The sequence below is a fragment of the Astyanax mexicanus genome, chromosome 4 (genome assembly GCF_023375975.1).
Source record: "Astyanax mexicanus isolate ESR-SI-001 chromosome 4, AstMex3_surface, whole genome shotgun sequence".
In the NCBI taxonomy this organism is placed as follows: Eukaryota; Metazoa; Chordata; class Actinopteri; order Characiformes; family Acestrorhamphidae; genus Astyanax; species Astyanax mexicanus.
In genome coordinates, this window is record NC_064411.1 from 40,196,342 (window position 1) to 40,224,196 (window position 27,855).

At 38.8% G+C, this 27,855-nt stretch overlaps 2 protein-coding genes and 1 long non-coding RNA gene across 5 annotated transcripts in view; 1 reads left to right on the plus strand and 2 right to left on the minus strand.

The window, feature by feature from the left end:
- bmper (BMP binding endothelial regulator) overlaps positions 1–12,295 on the minus strand; it is a 31,467-nt gene extending 19,172 nt beyond the window's left edge. The window contains exons 1-4 of the mRNA XM_022679105.2: positions 11,725–12,295; positions 9,408–9,493; positions 4,304–4,403; positions 2,677–2,759 (exon numbers count right to left, since the gene is read on the minus strand). Of these exons, the coding sequence (XP_022534826.1) occupies positions 2,677–2,759; positions 4,304–4,403; positions 9,408–9,493; positions 11,725–11,818 (363 nt within the window). The 5' untranslated portion in view covers positions 11,819–12,295. The remainder of the gene's footprint in view (positions 1–2,676; positions 2,760–4,303; positions 4,404–9,407; positions 9,494–11,724) is intronic.
- The window catches only part of LOC125801703 (uncharacterized), a 56,488-nt gene continuing 38,487 nt past the window's right edge, over positions 9,855–27,855 (plus strand). The window contains exons 1-2 of the long non-coding RNA XR_007438864.1: positions 9,855–9,974; positions 10,281–10,402. This is a non-coding gene — a long non-coding RNA (uncharacterized LOC125801703). The remainder of the gene's footprint in view (positions 9,975–10,280; positions 10,403–27,855) is intronic.
- bbs9 (Bardet-Biedl syndrome 9) overlaps positions 20,279–27,855 on the minus strand; it is a 208,329-nt gene continuing 200,752 nt past the window's right edge. For all 3 annotated transcript variants that reach the window (XM_022679101.2, XM_022679100.2, XM_022679102.2), the window contains one exon: positions 20,279–23,264. In XM_022679101.2, the coding sequence (XP_022534822.2) occupies positions 22,978–23,264 (287 nt within the window). In that variant the 3' untranslated portion in view covers positions 20,279–22,977. The remainder of the gene's footprint in view (positions 23,265–27,855) is intronic.

The following is a 27,855-nucleotide window of genomic DNA, read 5'->3' on the forward strand; positions in this document are numbered from 1 at the left end:
CAAATAAACAAACCTATAGGCTTTATCAACTATAAATAACTTAGTTACAATATAAGCTACAAAAGTGCTTCAGCCAAAATACAACTCTTTATGAACATAAAAGGAACATGATATCCCCGTCAAATAAACAAACCTAAAGTATTCATAAACTTTAAATAACTTAAATAACTTACAACATACGCTATAAAAGTGATTCAGCCAGTATAAGGAAAATATTGTATGTAGTGGAACTGATTGAGGTGGTGGAACAGATTAGATGTTTTAACGTTACCGCTGCTAACCTGCTCCACTCTCCGGCACAATTTGCAGCAAACTGAAGTTTAGCAGACCTTCGAGAGTTGAACCAAATCCTCACCACTGAATTAGACCTCCCTCCTTCAATTGATCACTTGTGGAAGCTGCAGGGGCATTCATTTTGCATCAAAAATGTCCCGTGCTGGGAGCCAAGAGGACCCGCGGCTGACCGAGAGGACCCGCGACTGACCGCTGACCGAGCGGACCCGTGGGCGGACCGAGCGGACCCGAGGCTAGGCTAGGCTAGGCTCGGCTTGGTTCCGCTCCGTTCCACTCCAGCGCGGAGCATTTCAGATGCGAACCGAGCCTACCTTAGCCTTGGATCCGCTCGTCCCGGCTCCGTTTGGCTCCAGCGCGAGGCATTTTAGATGCGTAGCGGACCCGAGCCTAGCCTAGCCTAGCCAAATCTAGCCTAGCCTATCTGGCTACGTGCCTATGTGATTACATCATCACGCACAGAGATAGTCCAGCTACGGAGGCTGATTGTGTTCAGCTGTGCGGCGAGCTGGAGAAGGGTATAGCTGCAGCCTGGAGCACCTCCAAAGGGGAGGAACATACCTCCAAACAGGCGGAGCCTACCTCCAAGTAGGATGGTGCTTGATGGGGCTTGGTGTTACGTGATATGGTGTTTTTCACGACGTTTTGTGCTTGTAAATAACCCGAAAGATTAATCAATTAATCTATTTCGTTTATTAAATGTTTATTTATTTTAAAATGCATTTTCTAAGAGTCTAAAAGCATGTTGTGCACATTGAAACTACATTTTATTTATTTAAAACATTTAAACATTTGCCATGCTGTGAATATTTCAAATCATAAAATAGTAAAGATCTAAATAATAAAGGCAGTTGTTCATTCATAGCCAATAATATTTTAAATGTATACACACTACACATATTTTATTATATTGACATTTAAGAAATATAAATAATCAATAATTGTTGACTAATATATTTATTGACATCCATGAGCCTTTTAATCACGGAGGACTTTTTTGTGGCATTCGGCAGAGAAATGGAGCTGTGTTGAGGTCTCCCTGCCTTACGATGTAGACTTTTATATAATATAATATAATATAATATAATATAATGTGATAGTACATTCTATGTAACATTAAATTTGATGTAATAGAATAAAAGTATTAATAATAATCACGGAAGACTTTTATTATGACATTCGCCGGAGCCGTGGTGAGAGAGGTCTCGAGCCGTATACTGTTGGTGGACTTCCCACTTGGATGTAAGCCCCTCCCCTTTGGAGCTGTGGACTTCCCATTTGGAGGTAAGCCCCTCCCCTTTGGAGGTGCTCCAGTCTGCAGCAATACATACTTGGCGAGCTGACGCCAGTAAAACGCCTGTCCGTGACAGATTCTGTAAATCAGTGGTTCCCAACCTATGGGTCGCGACCCAACCTATGGGTCGCCAAAGATCCACGATGGGTCGCGAAGCCCTCTTGATTTTAAGGGGTTTAATTTTAATACTATATATAGTCTAGGGTAAGCAAAATTCGCCGCGCTGCGCTGCGCTCTCTCTGTCTCTCTCTCTCTCTCTGGCGCGCGCGCGGGCGCTCTCTCCGGCAGCGTGGAGCTGAATTCATCGCGAGGCTGAATATAATAATATAATAATATAAGAATATAAAACTCAGTTTAGTTAAATAAATGAAAATGAGTGAGGGCCTGTAAAGTTAAGGGGGTTGGGGTTATGTTGGGTCACCAAAGCTTACAATGGTAAAAATATGGGTCCCTGAAGAAAAAGGTTGGGAACCACTGCTGTAAATAATACATATCGATATACCACAAAAATGATATCACCGTTATTGAAACATTTCTTATCGCGATAAATACCGATATCGAATTATTGTCCAGGCCTACACCAAATAATACCAACTTTGTGGTGGTCCTATGGGCTGATCAGTGTAAGTGCTTTAAAGTGTGCATGCGCCAAGGACGAGCTGACCCCTGCTAGTATTTGGTAAGAGGTATCTGGTGTCACTCTACTCCTAGAATTACCTCAAAACTTTCCTATATCTTTAAATATGTGAGACTAAACTTCGCATAAATACATGCAAAGTCATAACATTTTTCCCTGCTCTCCGGGTTCATAGACATCAAAGTTGGAAGAGTGTTGACGTAGGATCAGATTGTTTCAATAAAATCCCAATAAATATTTAGTGAATAGGTAATATTTCATGAATATTTATCCACTTTCTCCTCAGCACGTTTAGACCCTTACTCATCATAATAAATAAAGATCTAGGAACAGCTCTTTGCTGCCAAAACTCTGAGGTGTTTGACAGATATGGGCCCCAGTACATCAGCGCTCAGATATGTCTCTAATAAAGCAAAAATAAGAAGGAAAATCCTTAAAGGACTGATTATTTCACCTGACATCGTCGTGTGATGCATGGCTTGGTGGGAGTAGTCCAAGAATATGAGCTGTTATAGGCCTTCCCTTCCAGTTGACAACCTGGACAGAGAGAAAGAGAAAGAGAGAGAGTGAGAGAGAGAGAGAGAGAAAGAGAGAGATTAATTCAGATTATGAAAAGCATACCATTGATCTCCCTGAATTCATACTGCATAGTTTGAATAGACAACACATTAAGTCACTACTGTGTGGATGGAAACTCTACCCCACGTTAAAGTCTGTGGTTTACTGTAAGCCTTTTGGACGAGGTGAACCGCAGGACACAAGGCAGTGCCTGCCCTCTGTCCCATCGACCCTTCCGTCCTAATTCTACACGTCCATATTAAAACAAATGCAATATGGCCCCAAATGAAAGGAACCAGCGTGGAGCCGTGAACTCTGGAGGAAACGCAGGAACAACACAAAAGATGACGGCCTGGGATTTTCCATTCAAAAACTAACAAAAAGTGCGCTGACATAAAATAAAAAAAGGCCAGGCATCTTTAATAAACCCTGACTCGTAAAATAAAAAGAGAGACAGGGAGAGAGAGAGAAAGACAGAGGGATAGAGAGAATTAGATCACAAACAAAGGCCGGTGCTCCTGCTGTGAAGCTATGAGCCCAGTCCGAAGAGACCCTGGCTAAACTGTCTCTTTCCCTCTGTCTCTCTCTCTCTCTCTCTCTCTGTCTGTCTCTCTCTTTCTTTCTTTCTTTCTCTTTCTTGGTGAGTGCACACAGGCCAAACCAGCGCTGAAGCAGCACAGACCTCGTAAAGAAAGAGGATTTTATTTCTGTGCCCCATAAACCCTAGCCGGACCCAAGACTCCAATTCTCAACCAGCTAGAGCAGCTGCTGGGTCTCTATGTGGAGAGTGGGAATATTTTAGCACACACATACAAACACAACCACACACACATCTGCCCCTTTCCACACACATAAAAGACCTTTATGTCCACACTATAGATCATTGAGCTTGACATCCCAAAAAAAGTGAGTCACTTAGTTTTGAATATTGAACTGATCTTATTATTATTATTATTATTATTATTATTATTATTAATAAAGCAACAAGTCACTGGATGCCATTGTTTCAGTGATTTTTATCACTATTAAAAGATGCTTTAAGGTACAATGCGAAGTGGAGTAAAATATGGTAATCTGTAAAAACTATTCCTGAGAGGGTAAAAGCCAGCATGTGCGTCCTCTAAGACACATAAAGCTAATAAAGCAACATCACTGGACATAACTTGGACGTTCAGAGGTAGCTCCTGAAGTTGCAGATCACACTGTGATCACATGACATTAGTGAGGGAGAGGTCCACAGTGAGCACACAAACCAAACTACTTCTTAGTCTGAAAAAAATGAGTGCAGTCACACCTAAACTAATTTAGCATCTTACTTAATTTATCATATTCCACATTCATATTTTGATATCCAAAAGCATCATTGTATATTTTTTTTACACAATTTGTGCACCTACAAGTACATGTTTGGGCATATATAAAATAAAATATTCTTGCAGTGTTTCTTATCCATAAGGTATACTTTTGCAATAGCTGTAACAATAGCTGACAAACTGACAGGATGTCTGGATTTTCGTATTCACCTTTACATCTTTCACAACAGGCTCCTGTCTGTTTAACCACCAAAGCACAGTCTTCTGCCACTAGAGGGCATTTCTCCTGCTTGCAGTCGGCTTTCCCATCCTGGAGAAAAGACAGAGAGAGAAAAAATTTATATACCATGTTGTGTTTGTACCTTTTTATTCCTTATCATAGTAGTTTGTCGGATCGCAGTGAGAGTTTTTATCCATCAACACCCATCTATAATGGTGGTGAAAATAATTTAAGGTTTGAGAAGTATTGGTTTTACATGGGTGGCGAGTAAATAACACCACTTCAAAGAGACATAAAGACTACCCTCGAGAAGTAAAGTAATGAGGCAGTGGATTTTTCTGAAATAATTAAGAGTGAGACTTCAAATGGCCTTTAACCACATCAGCCTGGTCAATGTCGTCATGTCGAAAGCAAAGAAAGGAATGACAAAGGGGAGAAAGATATGAGTGTAAAGTATAAAGACGCAAAGAGAGCGATAAAAAGCAGGGTTAGAGGTATAAAGGGGAGAACAGAACAAGAAAGGGTGAACAAGGCAAAAAAAAGAAAGAAAGAGACAAGTAAGAGAAAGTAGTTGTGTCCCAATTGTGTATTCCACACTAATACAATAAGGTATATACAGTAAACTAATCCTAATAGAGCAAGCTTGGCAGGTTAGTACACAAAATATAAAAATACTAACTCATACATTACTGTAGGTTCTCCAACCATCATTTCTGCTGCACTTGCACCATTATCTGCCATTTTTTCTAATTGTTCCACACATTAGTTGCCCCTAACTTTTCAACAGGTTTGTATCTTAGACACTGAGTATGTTGAGTATACATAACATTAAAACTTTTATTTACATCACACACTTCATACTTAAAAACTAGTTAGTATTAGTAATTACGTTGCAATAACGATGCACCCAGTGACCCAGTGAGATTGAAAGAGTGGATTCCAAAATCTGACAGAAAAGACTAAACTCCGGCCCCAAGTACTTTTTATGTGACAGTTGATCTCAACCAAGTTCATTTGCGCAAACCTCTCCAAGGTCAGAGGAACGTCTCAAGCCGATAAATGTCTCAGGCAGTGGATTACAGGCTCAGGCAGAGCGGAGGGGAACTATCAGCTTACATCACAGCCGGCAACAACCCACCCTCCATTGATTTCCTTTCATAAAGTTAGACTCTACCGTAAGTCAATACAAGGAATTCATTAAGCCATCACGTCGCCTTGGAGAGATGACAGCAGAAGACGAAGGCGGAAAACTTGAGAGTCCCTCAGAGACCCATCGTCACCCGGCCTCTTTGACACTAACACTGCTTCACCCCCCCACCGAAAACCCAGGCAGGCTCAAATCACACACTAATACAGTCTAATCGTGTCAAAGACACACTGTTTGACTCGGCAGCTTGTACATTGTACTTATTGTAGTTCCCCCTTGACCTTCTTCAGTTGTGTGAAAGGCTGTGGCCTCCTCAGATAGACAGATACACACATGCACACACACACACACGCACACAAAAATGCACACATACACATACACACACACTTTGGGCACTCACCACACAATAAAAGTACTTCCCTTCCCCATTGTTAGCATTACAACACTCATAAAAGTCCAACTAAACTCACGGTAAAAAAAAAGGCACAGGAGAGCACAGTTTGCTTCATAAGCCAATTTCTTTTGATCATTTGTACACACACAAAAAACACTATTTGTACACCTCTTTTTTAAATGAATTTAGCTACCTTAAAATGTGTGCAAATACACACACAAACACACATACAGCTTACAAATTGTCACTATAGAGAAGTGTTACAAATAGAATAGGACTCTCAGGACTCTCAGATGCAGTGGAACTTTGTTCTTTTGAATGTTGATGCAATAGCTTTGGAATGAGATTGGGATGGCGATAATCCAACATCCTGACCTTACTAACCATTGTCACTAAATACAATCAAATTCTGACAGCAATGCTCGAAAAATCTAGCAGAAAGCCTTTCTTACTGTAGAGACAGTTACTTCAACAGATAAACTCTGGTTATAATCATTAGTTTCAGAAGAACCGATACAAGAAAAGGTGTCCCAATACTTTTGCCTTTTGGCTGTGCATTTCTACATGTGGGGTGATACAACAGTTAAACTAGCTTTAGTTGAGTAGAATAGGGAGAAGAAAATGCCCCATCAGCAAAGTTAAGTCAATGCTTAAAGTTTTAGTATCAGAAAAGAACATGTGGTTTCACATGTTCTTCATTCATATGCACATTCTGCATATATAAATATTTTAAAAAAATATCTCTTACAATACTATACTATTACAGAACTATACTATAGATCTACACTTTGCACAAGTGTCTGCATGGTCTAATTTCTCACTGCATTAAAGTATACCCACTGCTGTCACATTCATTCAACTTAGAATGTATGCACAGCTTGTACCAATATAACAGGATGCTCTGGAGCACTCACACATGAGGTCTTCATGCCCTGTGTCAAACATCAGCTAAAGAGCTATAAATCTCCCAAGCACTGGATTGTGGAGCTGTGGAACTGCATTTTCTGCACAGAACTGGAGTATCAACTAATCATCCAACATCAGTACCTGACCTCACTAATGCTCTCGTGGCTGAATGTAATCAAATTCTACAGCAATGTTACTCCACCCCATGTAAGGCCTTCACATATGTATCACTGATTTAAGAAAAAAAAAAACTTTGAATAAGCATGTGTCTACCAACCTATGGACATACTGTGTAATGTTTTAGAATTGTTTGAAAGTTGTTAACACCCACATGCATACACAACTACTCATTTTACAAGAGAAGGGATTTCACTACCCAAACCTTTAGGGTTATGTCAGACAATGGCATGTTGTTATTCCAAAATCCCTGGTTGTAGCTTTAAGTGTTGGGCATTAACTTGTATTTGCCCACCTGTGTTTTTTCCCCACTCAGTCATTAGTGCTAAGTGATGTGGAGTGTGGGGACCGTTCTGAAGGAAGTCAAAGGTCATAGGAGATTAAACTTGGAGCCTCTGAAAGCACACTGGATGAACAGTCCAGTCTGACAGATGAGGCCTGGCATATTTTTCAGCGCTCTTCAATGCTTCTAACAAGGCGCAGAGATATATCTACTGAAATGATCTGAGATCGCTTTAGCCCCTTGAAATAGAGTGGTAGGGTTTAGGAGGGGAAACTAAACAGAACAGCAACAACAAAGCAGCATGATACTTGCAGACATTTTAGGATACACAAAATACACAGGGTGTATACTGCTTTCTGCCTGATGCACCCCGTGACCCTGATGGATAAAGAGCGTATTGACAATGGATGGATAAAATACATTTGCTAAGGGTTATAAACTAATCAAGATTAACATTTTTAAAATAAGACAACGGCAAAAAGGAATGACATCCAATCAATTTCTTCAGAGCAAGCAAAGGATGGCAATTTAATGATGGACATATATGCAATACTATCAATTGTCATCCAAAAATGTACTCAATCCCAGATAACATATCTCTCCATCTCTGTTTTAAAACTGATGTGCCGACATGCCAAAACAAGTTAAACCAGTGTTTGTTGGTCTTTTCTCATGGTGTGATGGAAAGTCTGAGAACTCTTAAGAGCATTTCTGTACTCGTGGCCCCAAGTAAGTAATGCCCCTGCCCTTGGCTTCTGACCCTTAACCTTTCTCTAAAAACATGCAGGTCATGACCTACACACATAAGCAGTGACTCTGAGGCCCGTGCCCTCATCAGCTCAGTCCATAGAGATGTATCAATGGAAATGTTCCATAATTACGAGAAGTAACTTTGCTTTTAAAAGGTTATGGTCTTCTTTCTTTGTTTTCAAATAACATTACTTTTTGGTAGGATGCAGCTTTATAATTTGGACAGCATGTTCCAAAAAAGTTGAATTGTTTGAAGACTTCTGATCTTTCAACATTTCTTGTATAATCAATGGTACTAGTGAAGAACCCTGGACTTCTAGAACCACCTCAGAGGTTTGGATTATATTCTGTCAGAAGAGCACTAGAGAGTGCCACTCCAGCTCATCCTAAAAGCACATCCGGGGAGCATAGTTCCACTGCTCCACAGCCCAATGCTGGAGGGAACTATATGACTATAGCTGATATTTGGCATTGGGAAAGGTGACCTTACTCTTGTGTGTGACTTCTCCAGAACAACCGATTCTTTTTCAAAGTTTTTTAATGGACATTATACAAACTGGGAGTTTCTGAGACAGCAACGGGTGCATCTTAAAGTAACTAAACCCACTGAAAGGGTGCATGGACCTGTTAGGGACTAGAGCCTTATTTCTGCTCACTGACCTACTGGCCATTAGCAGATAATTTAATGGGGCCTCGTGCTCTGCGCCACGCCGTCTCTTGGGCCAGAGAGGGGCAGATAAAAGGAGGGCTGTGACCCGCGGCAGGAGGCTGGGGCAGATTAGATAAGGCCAGGGGCAGAATTTAGACTGCTATCAGAGGAGTCTATCACACCTCAGGAGACGGGGTGGGGAGAAAAGAGGACATGGGGAAAGAAGAGGGAGTGCGAAAGGAAGCAATGAGACAGAGACACAGATGGAGAGAATGAGAGAGAAAGAGAATAAATGAGAGGCAGGGAATGAGGAGAGATGAAATGAAAGTGAAAAAGACTCTTCTTCTTTACACTCAGAGGAGAAATAGCAGGAAAGGGAGAAAGGCAGGGAAAAAGAGATTGAGAGAGAGAAATAGGAGACAGCGAGAGAGAGATGACAAAGTGAAAGACATAAATAGGAGAAAAACACTGATAAGAGTGGAACTTGGGAAGAGAGAGGGAGGGAAAAAGAAGGACAGTGAAAGATTAAAAGATTTCTCCTCATGATTTCGTCACAGGTCTGCACAATGCTGGAAACTGCACACCAACACAGCTAAATTGCCAGTGTTAAATTCACACTGCTAGTGTTAAATTAACACTTTAAAAACTCACAGAATTTAATTTATCACTAAAAGTGTTCATTTAACACTGACTAATTTGCTGCAAAGTTTTTAATCTGCTAAAGACAACAAAATAACCTGCTCCTGTTTATTAAACTAGAGGATAAAGCAAGAACGTTGGGTTCTCACCCGACACACGCAGGAGATACAGGGGTCATCAGTGATGCGAGGGATGTGCAGTACCTCTCCTTCATTATCACAGCTCGCCTCAGTACCTAAAAAACAGAGTCGTCTTAAACATACAGTCCTGTAAAAGTGTTTCTTTGAAAATATTTAAGTAAACAATAATTTAATACTAATAATTTAACATACAAATGCTCTGAAAAGAGACCATTCACATTTTACTTCATGAAACAGAAAATAAAGCGAGTTACTGCTTAATTCTAAGCATTTTTTTTCAAACGCCACAACCTATTTTAAGAGTTTATTCATTTGCTAACTGTATTTATATGTTTCTTTTTCCCGCGCTGCTCCTTCTTGTCTCGAGCGCAAGCGGATCAAATCGCCTCGCGACTCACAATTTGAATTTTAACGGACGCAGCGTTTAAAATAACATCTTTCCTCCTCGGCGTTAAACAGTACAGAAAATGCTAATGCTAACTATAAAACCAAGCACTAACATTTCTGACAGGATTTTAGACAGTTTAGTCTGACCTTTCACCTGCTCTTGTCCTCAAACTGACCAGCTGAAAAGAGGTAAGTATTAATAAATTACATTAATAAATAAAAACAGAAACACGTATTTTAATGTGTTAGGTGTTGTCTCCTGTTTTACTTGAATTAGCTAATTAAATTTTAATAAAATTCAATTTTATGACACCCTAACTTAGCAAACTCTAATGCTAATACGTCAAATCGATTAATTCAAATTCAGTTAAGTTAGAAAATGTTAGATAAATTCATTATTATTTTGCCTAGTTCAATTCAGTTAACGTTACCTTAAGCTTATTTAGTTCTGTCACATTAAATTCAGTTCAATTATGCTTAATTTCTTTCACACAGATGTGTTGAATGGGTTCCAAAGCCGTAATAAGGAAAACCGCCACTGAGAGAGAGAGAGAGAGAGAGAGAGAGAGAGAGAGAGAGAGAGAGAGAGAACGCTCTGAGGAGACCTGACTGAAAAGGTGAGTTCACCCTTCACAGAGAGTGTCTATCTAGACTTCACACTGGTTACACTGAATTGATGGTACCAAAAGTCAGCATTAGCACACATTTGGCTCTGTAAAAAACACATATATCTATACACACCTTAGGCACCATGTTTACAATTGTACCTCCCATGTTTTGTACTATTTGGCCGTACTATTCGACATGTGCTGCGCAATCTTGGAAAAAGTGGTCAAAAGTAAATACAGTCGTTCTCTATATAACCATGACAGCTGTAAAGTAGCTCATGGTTATTTGCTTGTTCTTTATGTACACAGAAAAAAGTACAGTAAAATGATTTGGTGTAAAAAAGATGTTTTTGCATATATGATTTTATAGAACGTATCTCCATCCCCTTCTTTCAGAACTCTTTGACTAAAGGCAAAAAAGCATTAATAAACATTGTCTAAAATCCCTGAAACCCCCGTTTGAGAGTGTGGATGATTCAAATAGAACCCACATAATCCATAAAGTACCATATATACGTTTGTTTTCTTGTATATATTCTATAGAATATATTTTTTATGTTCCTCTTTCTGAGATAAGATCATGGAATCATGGAAACGTGTGTAAACGGTTTTAATAGAGCTTGTAAACACTTGTAAAAAAAATTCTTCCTACACAATTATTTGTTTATTAAAACAGTTATTTACGTTTTATTATTTTACATAAAACTACTGCATTTAGTACAGAACTCCTGACATACCACTTTTTGACAGTAGGTTGTTCTATATAGAACCATTTAAACTTTTCTCTTCTATTTAGAACCATTTGACCAGTGCGTATTCAAATTGTTGTTTAGGTGTCATGGTTCTGATGTAAAACTATTATAACTATAGTATAGTATTGGCATTAATGCAGGAGCCTTGAAGTACCACTTTCTTTAGGATTATACGTTTTTTTGTAAAATCTGTTCTTTATAGTATGCTGTCCACCCCAACTTCAAACCCCACAACCAACCTTATCAAAGCAGATACAGACCCTTATTCTGTCTTCAGACATGTGTTTATGTTTCTAATTTTAACACATTTTAACTTAAAGACACGTGCTGTGTAGTTCTAATAGAACCTGAAGCACCAAAAGGGGTTTGCCCTGATTTTATAAATCCAAAAACTGGAGTTGTGGAGCCTAATGTACCAAAAATGTTATTTCTGACAGCACCGTTAGCAGTCGTAGGCTACGTTATCATTCGTGTAGTAGCCTGTGTGTAGTATATGTTTATCTTTCTTCCTCTCGCATTTTCTCCCTCTCTCTCCCTCTCTGTCTCTTTCATATTCATTCTTTCATTCATCTCACTTACCTGTAATCAAAGGTGTGATCCTCGCGGCTTCGTTCAGCACTAACAGCACGAACAGACCCCAGCGGGGGGCTTTGGGGGGCGGACACACAGCCATCAGACACACTAATCAAACATGTGGCAACCAGAAAAGAGAAAACGGCAGAAAAACGCTTCAATCCTGGAGTCAAAAGGAGGAGGAATAACCGCTGAGATTAAAATCCAGTCGGACTCGAGCAACCGGAGAGATCAGTTTGGGTGTACGGAGCTCGGTTTCCGTGCACACTCTTCACCATCGTTCAGCGCTCGCGGTTTGATCCAGTTCATCCAGCTGCGCGAAATATCCCCGGACATCCACGCGTGCACGTGCGAACACTCTCGCTCGTCCTGGAACTGCGGCGTGGCGTGTCGTCCCGCGCGCTCCCGCGGTCACATCCACACACTCGCGTGCTCGCTCTCTCCGGGCAGCGCAGCTCCGTACTCTGCAGCGCGCGCGCGACCTCCTGCTACTGACTGCAACTGACTTCTGCTGCTGGTGCTGCTGCTTTTGCTTCTCTGCCTCCCAGAAGCAGCGGAAAGGCCGCGCGCCTCCAGTTAAACATTCGCGCGACGCTGGATCCTCCTCCTCTCGCGCTCAGACACATCAACACCCCCCCCCCCCCTTCTCCCATACACATACAACACCACCCCTCTCATATTTAAATCGCTCTCGAGGCTTTTAACACGTTGTCCGCGCCGCTCGTGCGCTCCACAGTCGTGTCTGTCTGTGTCTGGGTTGCTCTGACTAAAAGGTTCCTATAATGAGTAGTATATATCAATCACTCTTATTAATTAAGCTTTTTGTTTGATTGTTTATGTTTGTTTGATTAATATTTGCCTTATCTTTACAAGGAAAATGCTTTAAAACATGCAGACGTGCTAAATCTTTTAAATGACACATTCTATTGATGTGTAAATTCATGACACATTCGCACCTTGTGCATTTACATTGTTTACAGTGTAACAGTGGTGTGTGTAATTTTGTATGATGAACGTATAGATGGAAATCACAAAAAAGGTAGGACAATATGGGAAATGCAAATAAAACACAAATTTCAAGTTTGTTGCATTTTCCAGTCTGTCCCAACAGTGCAAAGTTTATCTGATTCTTGACATACACACATTCTGATCAGTTTTAATGCCACCTGCCTAAGATTAAGTTGGCCACAACAAAAAGTGTCCGGTGGTATGTGGCACCAAAAAAGTGGATCCTGCAAGTCCTACAAGTTGTGAGGTACAATAGCACCTCAAACGATGACATCTATGAGCCTGCCAAATGTTTTGAAGATGCTCTGGCACAGTCATTAAGCTGTCATAATCTGGCTGTTGTCATATTTTTAAGGTACATAACGGACTGACTGATCACTTGCTGCCTAATATACCTCTCTTTTTGGATTCCACTGTCAAAGAAAATAAGCAATGTTTTTCACTTCGACTGTCTGCAAAGTTAATACTGTGGCTGATATGTGCCACAGGTCCATGACAATCAACAGTAGATAGAGTGTCTGCAGTGATCAGCAGAGTAATTTGTACAAATAGCCTATAACCAGTAAGATGTATACGCATTACTAGCTAACTACATTTTATATCTACACATATATCTACATATCTACATATTGCTTAATAGACACTCAATCCTATTTCTTTCCGCTCCCATAGAAAGAGTTCCAGAGGCTAATGGCTCTGGGGACAAAGGATCTCCTAGGCATACTCTGTCTGCTGAGCTGCTCTGTGACAGTGACCTTCCACAGAACACACTCCTCTGTTTAATGATGGTGGTGTTCAGTGGATCCAGGATTATCATTACATATTCGTATTTGATACTGTGTTGAAAGCACTTCATTCTGTATTGAAAGTCATAAAAATGTCATGAAGAATGGCAGTTTGGATATATTAACACCAATAAGGTGCATAATAAGTGTATAAGCATAAGTTGCTAAACAGAATTTACATAGTGTAATGTCAATCAAACCCATTTTAAACAGAAATTACGTCTCTAATTTTGTAGCAGTCAGCTTGTTGTCTCTATCAAAGATTGATTGAATAAAGGGCCTGTACGCTTTGCTTCTGTGTTGAACGTCACAAAGAATCATCACTGAAGATCCCATGCAAATTTGAACCTGAAGCCAAAAGCTGTACTCCTATGCTAACTAAATGCCTCAGTGCTGCATGTGAATAATAAAGCCAGGCTCTGCTGAACATCCACAGCAGCCACAGCCGGTTCTGTTAATTGCAACTGGAGAACAAATAAAACATGACTTCAGAGGAGCGGTTCTAACTAGCCCCACCTTTTTAACTGTAGTCAACTGTTAGGAAACTGTTAGTTTTCCTTTCTTTTATTGCCCAGCATTATTTTCTCACTAAGGGAAACCACAGGCTGCTGTGTGCTGTGTGGGGGCAGGGCAGCTGTAATATTAGGCGCTAGATGGCACCAAAGAGCACATTAGTTACACAGACACTGGGATGCAGTCACCAGTGTTGGGCACAAAACTAGGAGGATAGAGAAAGTCTTTCAGAGAGCTGCATTAGTTTAAAGACATCCAGAGGAGTCCAGACATTCCTTTTGTTATTTGTGAATTTGACTATTTATTTTTTTATTTTTTTTACTTTTTTGTGACAGGTTTGATAAAATTGCATTGAAATGCAGCCACACAAAAGTTTAAGATTACCACGAGAAATCCCACTAAACATTAGACGTCTTATGGACGTGAAGATCATGTCTATATTGCGTCGGTCGGTCCAAGACCAATTCTGTACGTCTACACGACGTGCAAACTAGGTCCGCTATTTGGACGTCTAACTATGACCCCACTTGGACGTCAATATGCAGATAAACATTTGAACGTCGGACTAGGTCACTTTTTTGGACGTCATGGGGACGTCTAATACAGGTGCAGGAAATTAACATTATTTAAGAATATATTTATTTTTAAATGTATGTCAAAATTGTTGTTATCAATATTGTTAATCACTATGAATATAGATTATTTATGATTAAGCATAATTTATTTCTAATTATTTATTTGAGTATTATATTTTTTATCTATTTAATTAATTAATGAATGTAGGTATTTATTTACGTATGTTTTTATTTTTATTTGGAAATGCAATTTATGTGGAAAATTGTTAAGTTGATTTCAACCAGTCAACGCCACTCTGATTTGCTGAGACCGCACGTCATCATAAACTCCACTCTGATATGCCGAGGCAAAACACGCTAAACATTTTTTGGCTGCTGAAGTAGCTCAGCTCAGCTCAGCTCATTCAGTTCAGCTCGCTCAGCTCAGCTCCGCTCCGCTCCGGACCGGACTCAGCTGCCAAGCTATAAGGTAAGACGATATGTATAAGTTAATGTATTTGTAGTGTTAGTTGTTTTAGCTCTGTGGTCTTAAATCATCTGAACCTGCTGGCGTTGCCTCTCTTCCCAGGCAGTTAGCTAACTAGCTAGCTAGCTAACGATAGCTAAACAGTGGCCATAGTTAAAATGGAATTGGAATTACTTTTGAGGACCGTAATGCAAATAATATTTACTGTAACCGAAGCTTTAATGTAGAAGCATTGTCCGGTCATTAAGTCAATGCACTAACCAGAGCTAGGCTGATAAGCCAATCTAAGCTAAATCAAAGAACCGTCTTTGGCTAAATTCGCTAAGCTAGCGTTAAGTTATATAAGTTTGTGGCACCCACAATTAACCTAGGCAACTGGGGGCAATATCAAGTGCATTTTGAATAGCCTGAAGAAGTAAGTTTATGTTAATATTACATAAATAAGGCAATTTAAAATAGTTTGTTGTGGGAAAACATTTATTAAAATAGCTTAATATGATGTGTGAGAATTAAAACGGCACGATAATTCTGGTCAGGTGTTAAATGTGTATTCCCGCCTTTAGCTTAGCGTTAGCTTATCGTTAGCTTAGCGTTAGCTAAGCCATAGCATGAAGAAGTAAGTTTATGTGAATATTACATAAATAAGGCAATTTAAAATAGTTTGTTGTGGGAAAAAATAATTAAAATAGCTTAATATGATGTGTGAGAATTAAAACGGCACGATAATTCTCGTCAGGTGTTAAATGTGTATTCCCGCCGTTAGCTTAGCGTTAGCTAAGCCATAGCATGAAGAAGTAAGTTTATGTTAATATTACATAAATAAGGCAATTTAAAATAGTTTGTTGTGGGAAAACATTTATTAAAATAGCTTAATATGATGTGTGAGAATTAAAACAGCTCGATAATTCTGGTCAGGTGTTAAATGTGTATTCCCGCCTTTAGCTTAGCGTTAGCTAAGCCATAGCATGAAGAAGTAAGTTTATGTTAATATTACATAAATAAGGCAATTTAAAATAGTTTGTTGTGGGAAAAAAAAATATTAAAATAGCTTAATATGATGTGTGAGAATTAAAACGGCACGATAATTCTCGTCAGGTGTTAAATGTGTATTCCCGCCTTTAGCTTAGCGTTAGCTTATCGTTAGCTTAGCATTAGCTAAGCCATAGCATGAAGAAGTAAGTTTATGTGAATATTACATAAATAAGGCAATTTAAAATAGTTTGTTGTGGGAAAAAAATAATTAAAATAGCTTAATATGATGTGTGAGAATTAAAACAGCACGATAATTCTCGTCAGGTGTTAAATGTGTATTCCCGCCGTTAGCTTAGCGTTAGCTAAGCCATAGTGTGAAGAAGTAAGTTTATGTGAATATTACATAAATAAGGCAATTTAAAATAGTTTGTTGTGGGACAAAAATAAATGGCCATCTTCAACATTTTCTGAGATTTCTAATTTGTCTTTTTCTACTTGTGCAGATGGAGTCATGAAATGTGACGGGACAGCCACTGAGGACTTCATACTTCGGAGCATCTCAAACATGCACCACAAAGACGTGGAGGACACACCGCTGTCTCTCAGGACCTAGAATCTTAATGAAAGTATAATGATGTTAAGGGAAGGTGTAATGGAAAGGTGTAATGTAAAGTTGTAATGGTGTTGAGGGAAGGTGTAATGTTAAAGGTGTAATAGTGTTAAGGGAAGGTATAATATTGTTAAGGGAAGGTGTAATGCAGGGGTCTCAAACTCATTTTTGCCCAGGGCCACATTGACATATTGGCTGTCCTCTGAGGGCCAGATGTAACTTATAAATATAAGAAAATGTAACCAGATGTAATATAAAATGAATGTAATTACTCCTTAATGTTAAATAACTCTCAATATACTATTTATTCAATCAAATATTACAGTTGCATGGAAAAATGTTTGCTTGTTGCTCTATTAACATAAATCCTTTTAATTTGTCATGTTATGAAATCCAAAAACTCCATCAATCAAGAACCAAACTATTCAAATGAATAGAAATTACATCAAGTACAAGTTATATTAACTTTGATCAAAACGTTTGATACTGAAATAAGGCTTAATAAATATAAAATCAAAAATTGTGAGCTGTGACAGATTTAGCATTTCCTCAGATTTAGCAGTTCCTCATCCAACCACTAGTCGGAGCTGCAGCTGCAGCACCACAAGCCCGCAGTCTTTGCTTAGTCAGAGCTACAGCCCAGCCACGGGCTACAGGATTCAGCTGAGCCTGTCTGGAGCGTTTTTAAAATTTTTAAGTTCTTCTGTGTATGAAATAAAATAACCCCACTAACCGGATAATACAGCTCTCTACAGTTCATCTTTCAGCCCAAGCAGCTAACAGCAGCAGTTTAGAGCAGCGTCACGGAGGCACTGCTGGGATTACATTATAAACAGGTCAGTTAGCGCGCTGCTAACCTCAGGATGTTTATAACTACGGAGTTTAGTGGACACACCACGGCTGCAAGGTTAGACTGCTGAAGGCTACTGAAGACTACTAAAGCAGGCAACGCAGCGTAAGCAAAAAAAAAAAAACACACACACACACACACACCAAAATACAAGTTAAGATAAAATATGAAAACGAACATAATAAAGCATAAATAATTAAATTGAATTGCGGGCCAGATGTATGTTTATTTTGTTAACCCGTGAGGGGCCGTATGAAACCGCGTGGGCCGGTACTTTGAGACCCCTGGTGTAATGTAAAGGTGCAATAGTTTTGAGGGAAGGTATAATATTGTTAAGGGAAGATGTAATGTAAAGCTGTAATAGTTTTAAGGGAAGGTAAATGTTTAGTGAAATTGTTATGGTGTGAATCTAAGGTGTATGTTATGTTGATGTAAAATAAAGGCATTAACCCCAAATGAGATTTACTCATTATGTTTATTATTATATTAATGTTTCCCCAAACAGAAAGGGTCTATTTAAAATCAACAGTGGTAAGATGGGGGTAATTAATTTATCCCTTGCTTTTACTGGTTCTTTGCAGGTTGACATGTTTTGGAAAAAGTGAGAGGGTTGAAATTCAATTTATTTGTAAAGCATATTGTGTATAACTAACGTGCATAACTAGTTCCAGAAGGTTGTGAACCTGTTCCAGTAATTGTTTGGCTTAGCTTTGTATGCGTTTCCAGTTATCTGCTGAAGCTGGAACAATGGAACAGTTGCCACCGTCTGAAATGGCACTACAGTTATGCAGGGAGCCTCAAAGTAGTTGGTCTATAAAAACGTATACATGTAAATTTCACGTAGAAAAGACGTCCACAACGACTTAATTTAAACTAGAATTAGCCCTTATCCGGAGGTCTGGGGGACGTCAATACTGGACGTGCAGAAGACGTCAGAAAAAAGACGTCGTCTGGCGTCACAGTCTGCACCTTCAGGAGACCAAAATTGGACGTGCAAAAATGACCTAGAAAAGACGTCGTTTCAACGTCTCTTTGTTTAGTGGGATGTCCAGTGTTTTAGCTAGAGGGATAGGTACAAAGCCTACAAGTATTAAGTTATAAATGAGCAGAAATGCATTCTCTTCAGTTACATTTGTAATTCCAAACTAATTATCCAACATCAGTATATACCCAACCTTACTAATACTTGTGTGGCTGCAATCAAATCCTCATAGCAATATAGCGATAACTAGTGTAATGCCACTCAAGACACTAGAAACTTTTGCTGCTTTTGAGTTTAAAAGAAATTTTGTCTTTTGGACATGCAGAATATTTACACAAGCAAAACACTGGTAGGCATTTCTGACTGTGTAACAGAATAGGATTACCATCACATTTACACTAAGCCTTGTGCGTGCCTCACTGTGTGACCCCTGCTGTGTATGGCTGTTGTAGGTGTGTTAGGTCAGCTGGTTGAGGGTAAAACCAGCAGCAGACTCCCGGTCTCCATGCAGTCAGCTGGACAGTCTGGACTGGACAGAAAGATTCACATGACAAGACAGGACATGGTAGGCACAGGGCAGTGCTGCTTGTTCTTGCACTCAAAACGAGCATGACCTTTGATCCCTGGTAGGCTGAGTGGACAGCGGCTGTGTCTGTTGCCGTGATCTTTTATACAAGCTTCTACAGCAGCCGCGCTTACCTGCTGTGTGCACACATGCTTGAGTATTTCAGAAAATTGACCTTACAAGTCAAAACACTGAAAGCATGCAGTGATTTAGTTTCAAACGATTCCATTGCATGCACTGATGCTCTCAGACTTCCCTAATTAATCTAGGGTCAGTTAGCCAAATGTGGGAATTTTTTTTTGTATTGGGGTGATTCCTGTCTGACGATTGCTCCAGATTGTATTAACCGTGGTTTACTTACACTTATTGATTAAAAAGAGACAAATAAAGCGTAGGTGTCTTCACTGTCTCTTTATAGCAGTTTAACATTCTTATGCTTTAGTCATAATTAATAGGGTTGTACTGAAAATGTATTAAAATTAAAAGCATTTCTGTTTATATTGTGCTTTGTCTCATAAGATGCAAAAAATCTTTAATATATAATTTAAAATTTTACATTTGCAATAGTTTTTTTCTTTGAAAAGCAAGACAAAAATACATATGTGGCCTTCAGACAAATCTTTCATTTTGTCAGTTTCGGTTTATTCCACACAATTTAATTTCGGTGTATCCCTAGTTATTAAGCTCTTAAAAAAACAAACCTAATTGAGTTGATGAGGTTCTCATGTGCATCTAAATACAGCATCAGATAAATCTGACTGGAGTGTGATAAGTGAAACAGAAGCAGGCATCCCACTTCTTGTGCAACTTTAATACTGTAATTAACTGTAATTTGCCTGCATACTGATCCTTTGAATTCCCTAGTCATATACAACATTCTAAAAATCGGAAAAACACTATTTCTGGCTTGCTTGAGACACAGTAAGTGACAGGCATAGTGTGAGTGTGACACTGAACGACAGAACATCCCAACTTGTTGATCTATTAGTCTTTGTGCTCAGAACACTTGTCAGTGTAATCCGTGGGCAGGATTTATGCCCAGATTGCTCTGACTCTGTGCTTAGTAGACTTATAAGTAACTTTTAAATATGACATCCCTTAATTTTTAATTCTATATATTAAATATATATATTTTTAGGAATTATTGTGGCTTGAAGTGTATTCTGACACAAATCTAAAACAGATTATGAATCTTTGTGTTTTTATTGCTTGTGGAATCAAATCAAAGAGTGTCTCAATTTTAAATGACTTTATTTATGTATCTAAATTGCAGCAATATAAAACAGTCATGAGAAAAACAGGACACCTACAATTTACCTTATAAAATGAATTAGCAGACTGGCTAAGGTGGCTATGTGGGTTTTTTTATGCATCTTGCAATACATACAAATCATTTCATAATCTAATTTAAGCCCAGCTTTTGTCTTAAACAGAATTATCAGTTTATTATTACACAGTCACATAGATCATAATGATGTACTCCATTTTGGCCTTCCATATCAGCTATAAAAATAATAATAAAAAAAAAAACAATGTAATCAAATCAGTTATTTATAGTAACTTTCAACGCTGACTCTTCTGACTGGCACTATTTATATCTACACTGTATGCTTAGAAGTTTCTAGACATGCCTCTTTAATTACTGAATTCACCCAATTTAATGTGCACCCATTGCTGACCCAGGCTCTAGCGTGAACTGTACTTATACAAATTCTAAATGCTCTATCAGTAATGCAAGAGCATCAAGTTGTTAAAGTCCTAAAGCACAATCATCATAAAAAATATTCTGCACATTCTGTTTAGAATCTGTGAATCACTCTCCCTAAAAAAGGAGACATCAAACATTACAGCACAATCTAAGCAACAAATTAGTACATCAAATAAATTCTACTGGAGCATGTCACTAAGATCTTAAATCAAATGCATCTGATATGTTGCAAAACCACAAAAGAATTACACAGATGTCCAGCATACCCCATATATACCTCATATCTCATACAACTGACAACACTTGGACTCAAAGCACATCCAAACCTACACTACACATGGAAAGACAGACAGAGAAACACACAGCATGTAAATGATCAGCCCCATACGTGGGATTGTCACTGCTTAGTTTAGTGCACCACATATGCTGACTAAACGTCTACGGTCTCTAAAAACAACACACGGCTTCTGGCAGTTTTTGTGGTGTGTTTATATGTACGAGACAGAGTGAAGGAGACAGAAAGAGTATAAATGCATATGTACACTACCATCAAATGGAATCACTGAATCTGATAATATAAAACCAGTCTGCTTTAAAATTTGTAGTAAGATGTAAAAGCTGGAATTAGGCAATTACAGGACAATGACATGCCAAATAACATGAGACAGGAACTAGTATCATGTCCCATGACTTTTGCAAGATTCCATGAAAACTACAGAACACTGCACTAACCTGTGGGATGTGTGCGTGGTGTGATGTTGTCTGTCTGTTCGCACCTATAGTTTTAGCTAGACAACGTCTCTCATGATCATTGCCACCCACTGCAGTGTCCAGCATACATATTCCTGGTACACAATACATTGTGGACCAATGAATGTTAAATGCCCGTCCAACTGGTAAAACAGATCCAATCCTTTTGGTAATTCTTGTTTTCTTGCCAAGAGCAGGTTGTTTAATGTTTATCCTCACTCACAAGAAAACACCTCACAACTTATACAGAGGTGGGTGTTCTAAATAGTTTCTAATTTTTGGATCCATAATGCACTACAATTATTATTGCATAAAAGTAACTAAAACATGACTGATGACCCGTGATTCTAAAGCTTGGAACGATAGAGCAGGCAGAAAACATACAGGCAGAGAGACAGACAGGAAAGAGAGAAAAAAAGTGGTGTAAAAGAAGAGAGTGGCTTTAGTAGACCTTAGCAGGCGGGTTGGAAGCAGGTTATTCTTAGAGATGGGGGTGGCCTGGTGGGGTGTGGTGCCTGAGAGGGGGTGAGCGAGAGAGAGTGGGAGGGAGAGAGAGAGAGAGAGAGAGAGAGAGGGACGACAGTAGACGTCACGCTGACCCTGCGTGGGTGGCTTGGTTAGCACTGTGGGATTGGGGCTGGATGCGCTGCAGGCCACACTGCCAGACTGCTCTGTCTAAAATAAAAATAAACCCCTATCCGAAAATAAAGGTTCCTACTTGCTCCAGTTTCCCTCATAGAGGGGAAGGTTCACAGTGTAACACGTGCTTCCATTGCATTAAATATATGCCAGCCCGACATTGTATGCTTTGCTTTGTATGCTATCAAATGCTAGCTATGCCCTTAATGTCAACTGATTTACAAAATGTTGTTGTCAGACAAATCCTTGTATCTCCACTTTTGCGTGAATCTGGCTGTTGTGCTTTATATTGTATCAAAGGTTCATGATGAATGGACCAATAGAAATGCGTCAAAATGTCTTGAAATAAAACCTTTTTACATCGACTTTTACTTAAAGGTAACAAAGTTTTACTTCTCGGCCATTATGGAGAAACTTTTTTGTCCAACATTGATAAAATACCACACTCTTAAAACAATAGTTCCAAAATTGTTCTTGACTTCTTGACAAATTGTTCTTGACTTCTTGACAAATTGTTCTTGACTTCTTGACAAAATTATTCGCACTATGTGGAGGGTCTTTAAACATAAAAATGGTTCTTTATAAATCAATAAATAAAAGTTTTCTTATTGAACCATAAGTTGTTTTTTATGGTATCACTTTAAGAAACTCTTTTTGACATCTTTATTTTTAAGAGTGTACAGCTAGCAAATATCTATATATACCCTGTATACTGGAGTAGAAATGTTCACACACACACATGCTGCCCAGATAAGATATCAGAGCAGGCATGTAAAAAGCCACCAAAAACACTATAGAGTAGCATTTGTGTTTGTATGTGTTTGTATTGCATCGAGTCAGCCGTCCCCTGCCTCCGATTCTTTCTTCTTCTCCTTGACCTTGACTGAAGCCTTTTTGGACACCTTCGTTTTCTCCTTGCCTGGTTCCACTGCAGCTTCTTTGTCCTTGCTCGACTCCTTCTTCTCTTTCTTTGACTCTTTGGACGATTCCTTTGAAGACTCTTTGGAAGACTCTTTGGAGTCCTTGGTTGAGTCTTTCTTTGATTCTTTCTCCTTGGCCGGCTCTTTCGAGTCCTTTTTGCCCTCTTTCCCAGAGTCCTTCTCTTTCTTCTCTTTTGATGACTCTGTGTAAAGAAAAATAGATAGCATTGATGCAAAAATATTTAACATATGATGTACTGTCTTATTCTTGCAGAAACCAATGTAACGTAATTGTGGAAAAATTAGCTATGTGACAAAACCTGTGATTGGACGTTAAAAAAGATGCGTGCAGTTGCAGAGGAGTTGTGGGCACACAAAACCGCATAAAACCACAGAAATTAGTACATTAATAGTAGATTAGTAGTAAATTAGTACGCAAATCTCATAAGCAACCATAGGCAAGTTTGCCTATGTGCAATGCTTCTTTCATAGACAGTATGCAAAGGCTTTAAGTCTACACCTCATCTACCATGCAATTTATAATAAAACAAACAAAAAAAACATTTTAAACAATGCAAAAGTTTATTTTCAATAAGAGAATTTAATATATATATATTTTTTTAATTACTTAAACTTAGCAAAGGGATGCTTTATAACTAATAAAGTCCATTGGAAAAAGCATCTATAAATGTTCATATAGGTTTAAATCTGTTGCCATTATTTTTAAATGGCATCTCCAAATTGTATCTAACCATAAAAAACACTTAAGGTTGACAATCTATGTAAAATATGTGTGTGAAAGTGTAAAGGGCAACAGCAAGGTGAATTCTTTCCACTTAGAACCCCTTTATCAGTTCAGGTCCAGCAGTTACATTTAGAGGGCAGAGATAACACTGAGATATGAGTGTTTAATCGCTGCAGACAGACAAATAAAAAGAGAAAGGCACACAATTATAATTCCACAAAAACAGCTCTGACCTGTGAAGAAATTAACCTTTTCAGCAATTTGTGTTACAGTAGCTCGTCTGTGGTATTCTCACACAAATTAATGGGCCTTGGGTACCCATGACCTGTCCGTGTTACTGGTTCTCCAATTGTCTGTCCTTGGAGAACTTTAGTAGGTAAAGACCACTGCATACCAGCAACACCACACAATACCTACCACAATGACTACGAGATCAGTATTACAATAATCCCCTACACATTGGTAGTCTTAATGTTATGGTTTTTCGATATATATATATATATATATATATGGAGAAAATAAACTCATAAGCTTATCAGTGCGCACACATTTAAAGCTGTGTGTATAGTGCAGTTGTCTGTCTAGGACTGCAACAAGACTGCAGCCTAATTAAGCAAGTATCTGCAGCGAGCTACTACCAGTCTGACCTATTGAGCTTCTCTCTGTCTTTTTGTTTCCCTCTCATTCACCCCAGCTCACTCCTTCTGTAGTCTAGGGGCAAAGGGGATGTCTCTCTGCCAGAACGAGGCGCCAAGTGCACAGGTGGGAGGATTGAGGCTGGTCTCAGGGGGTTATGGGGCCTTTTTTTGGTGTGTGGGTCAGTGATAACCAAGTACCAAACGAGATAAGGAGGCATGACACATGACTGTGAGTGTACAATAATGTTCTAATATTTAGAATCACCAATTTCAATTAGATTTGCTCCAAATGTATTTATAACATGAAGGTGTGCAGGTTTATATTTAAAAAAAAATAATGTTTTATTTCATTTTAAAAATTTCTTTCACAGAAACAAGTTTCAATGATCCTGCAAAGAAGGATAAAAAAAGACAAACAAAATTACAGCATGCTAAGCCTGGTATACAAAGCGTAAGTAATGCTTTACTGCTGTGTGACAACAAAACACTAACAAAACCAAACAAACCTAAAGTACTCAAGGCTAATTTTTGCAGGAACACAATTTCTGCTTCCACTGACAGCAAGCAAACAACAAGGCTCTGACTGAGGAACCTGGGAAGGGAAATGTTAGGCTACAAGCTGAAAAACAAAACAGAGCATCTAATAGATGAAAGGAAAATTTCAGTGGAAGAGGAAGAGGTATAATAATGAAATGGTTTAATAAAGATACGTTATGTGACAGTAAAAATCCAGCTGTCACCCATGTAGATACAACCCCCTCAGAATATTTATAGACTATTGAAAAATATTGTTAAAATTTTAAACACGGGAAAGTTGCGATTAGTTAATACAAAAAGCAGCCAGTGAATAAACTTAAAAGCTTCTAAGCTTATAACCAGTTAAACTTCTGTTTTAGCAACAGTTCCAACAATGCAAATAAAACCAGATAAACGTTAAAGATGGTGAAGATAAATTATTATTTTAAATACATTTTCACAACAATATTTAAAATCATATTTAAAGACGGACATACTGTATGTCCATCACGTCTTAGGACTGAAACTAGTATTGTGTCCCATGGAAGCAAAAGAACTCTGCAATGACCTGTAATAGTGTTGGGCCTCCTGCAATCAAAGTGTATGAAATTTCCGCTACATTAACTTGTCTTTTCACATAGATGGTTTTAGCCAGATGCTGCTGGTCATGATCATTAAACCTGTGCACCTTACCTGTGCTGGTCACTGTGTTTGGTAATGCCTTCTAAGGCATATGTTAAGTACACAAGACACTGGGGATCAAGAAATGTTAAATGCCATACAATTACACAAATGCAATGTTTCATTCATCTGACATCCACTATCACACCTTGCCATGAGCATGCTGGTCGGGGTTCAAAAATGTACTTTAGGGAATTGATGACAAGAGTGAAGAGGCGGGGCTTAGTAAGGAGTAGGTGGAGCAGAAAGGAGCCAGTTAGAGGGGTTTTGCTTACATATAGTGTCAGTATTCAGAGAAATTGCCACTTAATTGTATATAACTTTTTTTAGACATTGAAACAAAAAAATGGTTTATGGCCAAAAAATAACATAAAACAAACAGTCTTAACAAAAAATGATAACAGTCTGATCCTAATAACTTTAGTGCTTCTATAGCGTCTAGTTCATATAATTTAATTTACTCTACAAAAAATATGGATAAAATAACAGAATCCACTTTTGGACACAGTACAGTGTTTGCATGTGATTCTGACAGACCTTTCTGCTGTGTGCTGTGAGTGACAGAGAGTGACAACAGCACCTGACGCATAACAAAAGGAGTGTGCACACTCAAACACTCACACACACTTTTAGATCCCTCTCAACAGCTGATGGGCTCAGTGATAAGGTGAGGACAGGGCCATCCAATCCCAATGATCAGCGTAGCTTATTAACATTTAAATGGAAAGTGAAGTCTTCTTAAACCCTTTGCCATGTGTAAAAATCAGCTCATGTGAAATCACATGTAAAAAATCTAAATTTGAGATTATGTAACAGTTTCAGACAGTTTAAAGGAAGTGGTATGATGATTCAATCATGAAGCTAATTGGTGGGCATAAGCTTTCATTACCTGTTAGTTAAACAGTCTTTTAGCTATAGATTAAATCAAATGTAGAAATAAACTTGTCCTGGCTGACTTACTACATCTGGAGTAAAGGAAAATGAGCATTTTTTGATGGAGTTGATTTCTGGCTGACCTAGCATCTTTAAAACAGTGTGGAAGTCATAATGTGAATATGAAGGCCTCCCCTGTACGCCCACAGAAAGCGAGAACTTGTAGGTGATCCCATGTCTTGGAAACCTCAAAGCTTGAATGAGTTCCCAAACAGCTATTTAACCAGTGAGAGACAATGAGACATGAAGAAATAAATACAAAAGAGAGACTTGTGAAAAAGCCACACAGGCCAGCAAAGCAATAGGAGTTGTGTGATCTGAGGGCAAATGCAGCTATAAAGCTGCAGTCTATATAAAAACAGAAGTGGTTTATTGTGTGTTAGAGCCCTGCTTTAGGAACTGTTTCCATTTCTGACTCAGTGAGAGAGCCAACACCAATCACCAACCACCCACACCCTCAGATCTTTTACAATTACACAATACACACTCGAGCACAGGACATGCATGAGCTGAATGAAAAACCCTCTCTTTCACACATGCAAACAAACCAGCACTGGACGTCTACACTATGCTTATGTTTGACTATAAATTTTTGGATGCTTGTGTAAAATCTAAATTAAAAATAGAAGCATGGGAATGAGGAAATGTTTTATTCATGTACTGTACATTAAATCAGCCATAACATTATATAGTACAGGCCTCTTCATGCTTCCAAAGCAGCTTCCTTTAACTAACAATTTGGACTCCAAAAGATCTGTAAGGGTTTCAGTGTCCTGTGGTATCTAGCTCTGAGACGTTAGAAGCATATCCTTTAAGTCCTGTAAGTTGCGAAGTGGCTCCTCCATAGATCTTATAAAATAGCATTGGGCTCCCATGACCCTGTAGCTGAGATTCCCGTACATATCAGATCATCACACAAGAGCTGTCTGATGTTTTAGAGATGATCTGACCAAGTTTTCTAGCTGTCACATTTGCCTATTTCTCCTGCGATTTTGACTCACCCTGTATATTTACAGTTTGTCTTGATAAGGATTATCACAATATTTGACTGGCACCCTGACCAATCATAAATGATCATAGATGACCTAGATAAGTGTTTGGTAATGCCTCACCTCATTTCCTTCAAACATTCACAAAGGTGTGTACCTTGACATCACCCAGAAAGAGCAAGGTCAGTTGTGCTCTCTCAGGGCTCCGGCAGCTGATGACAAGCCGGGATTGGAACAAACGTTCTCCCAATCATAGTGGCAGCACTTTAGACTGCTGGACCACTCTGCGCCC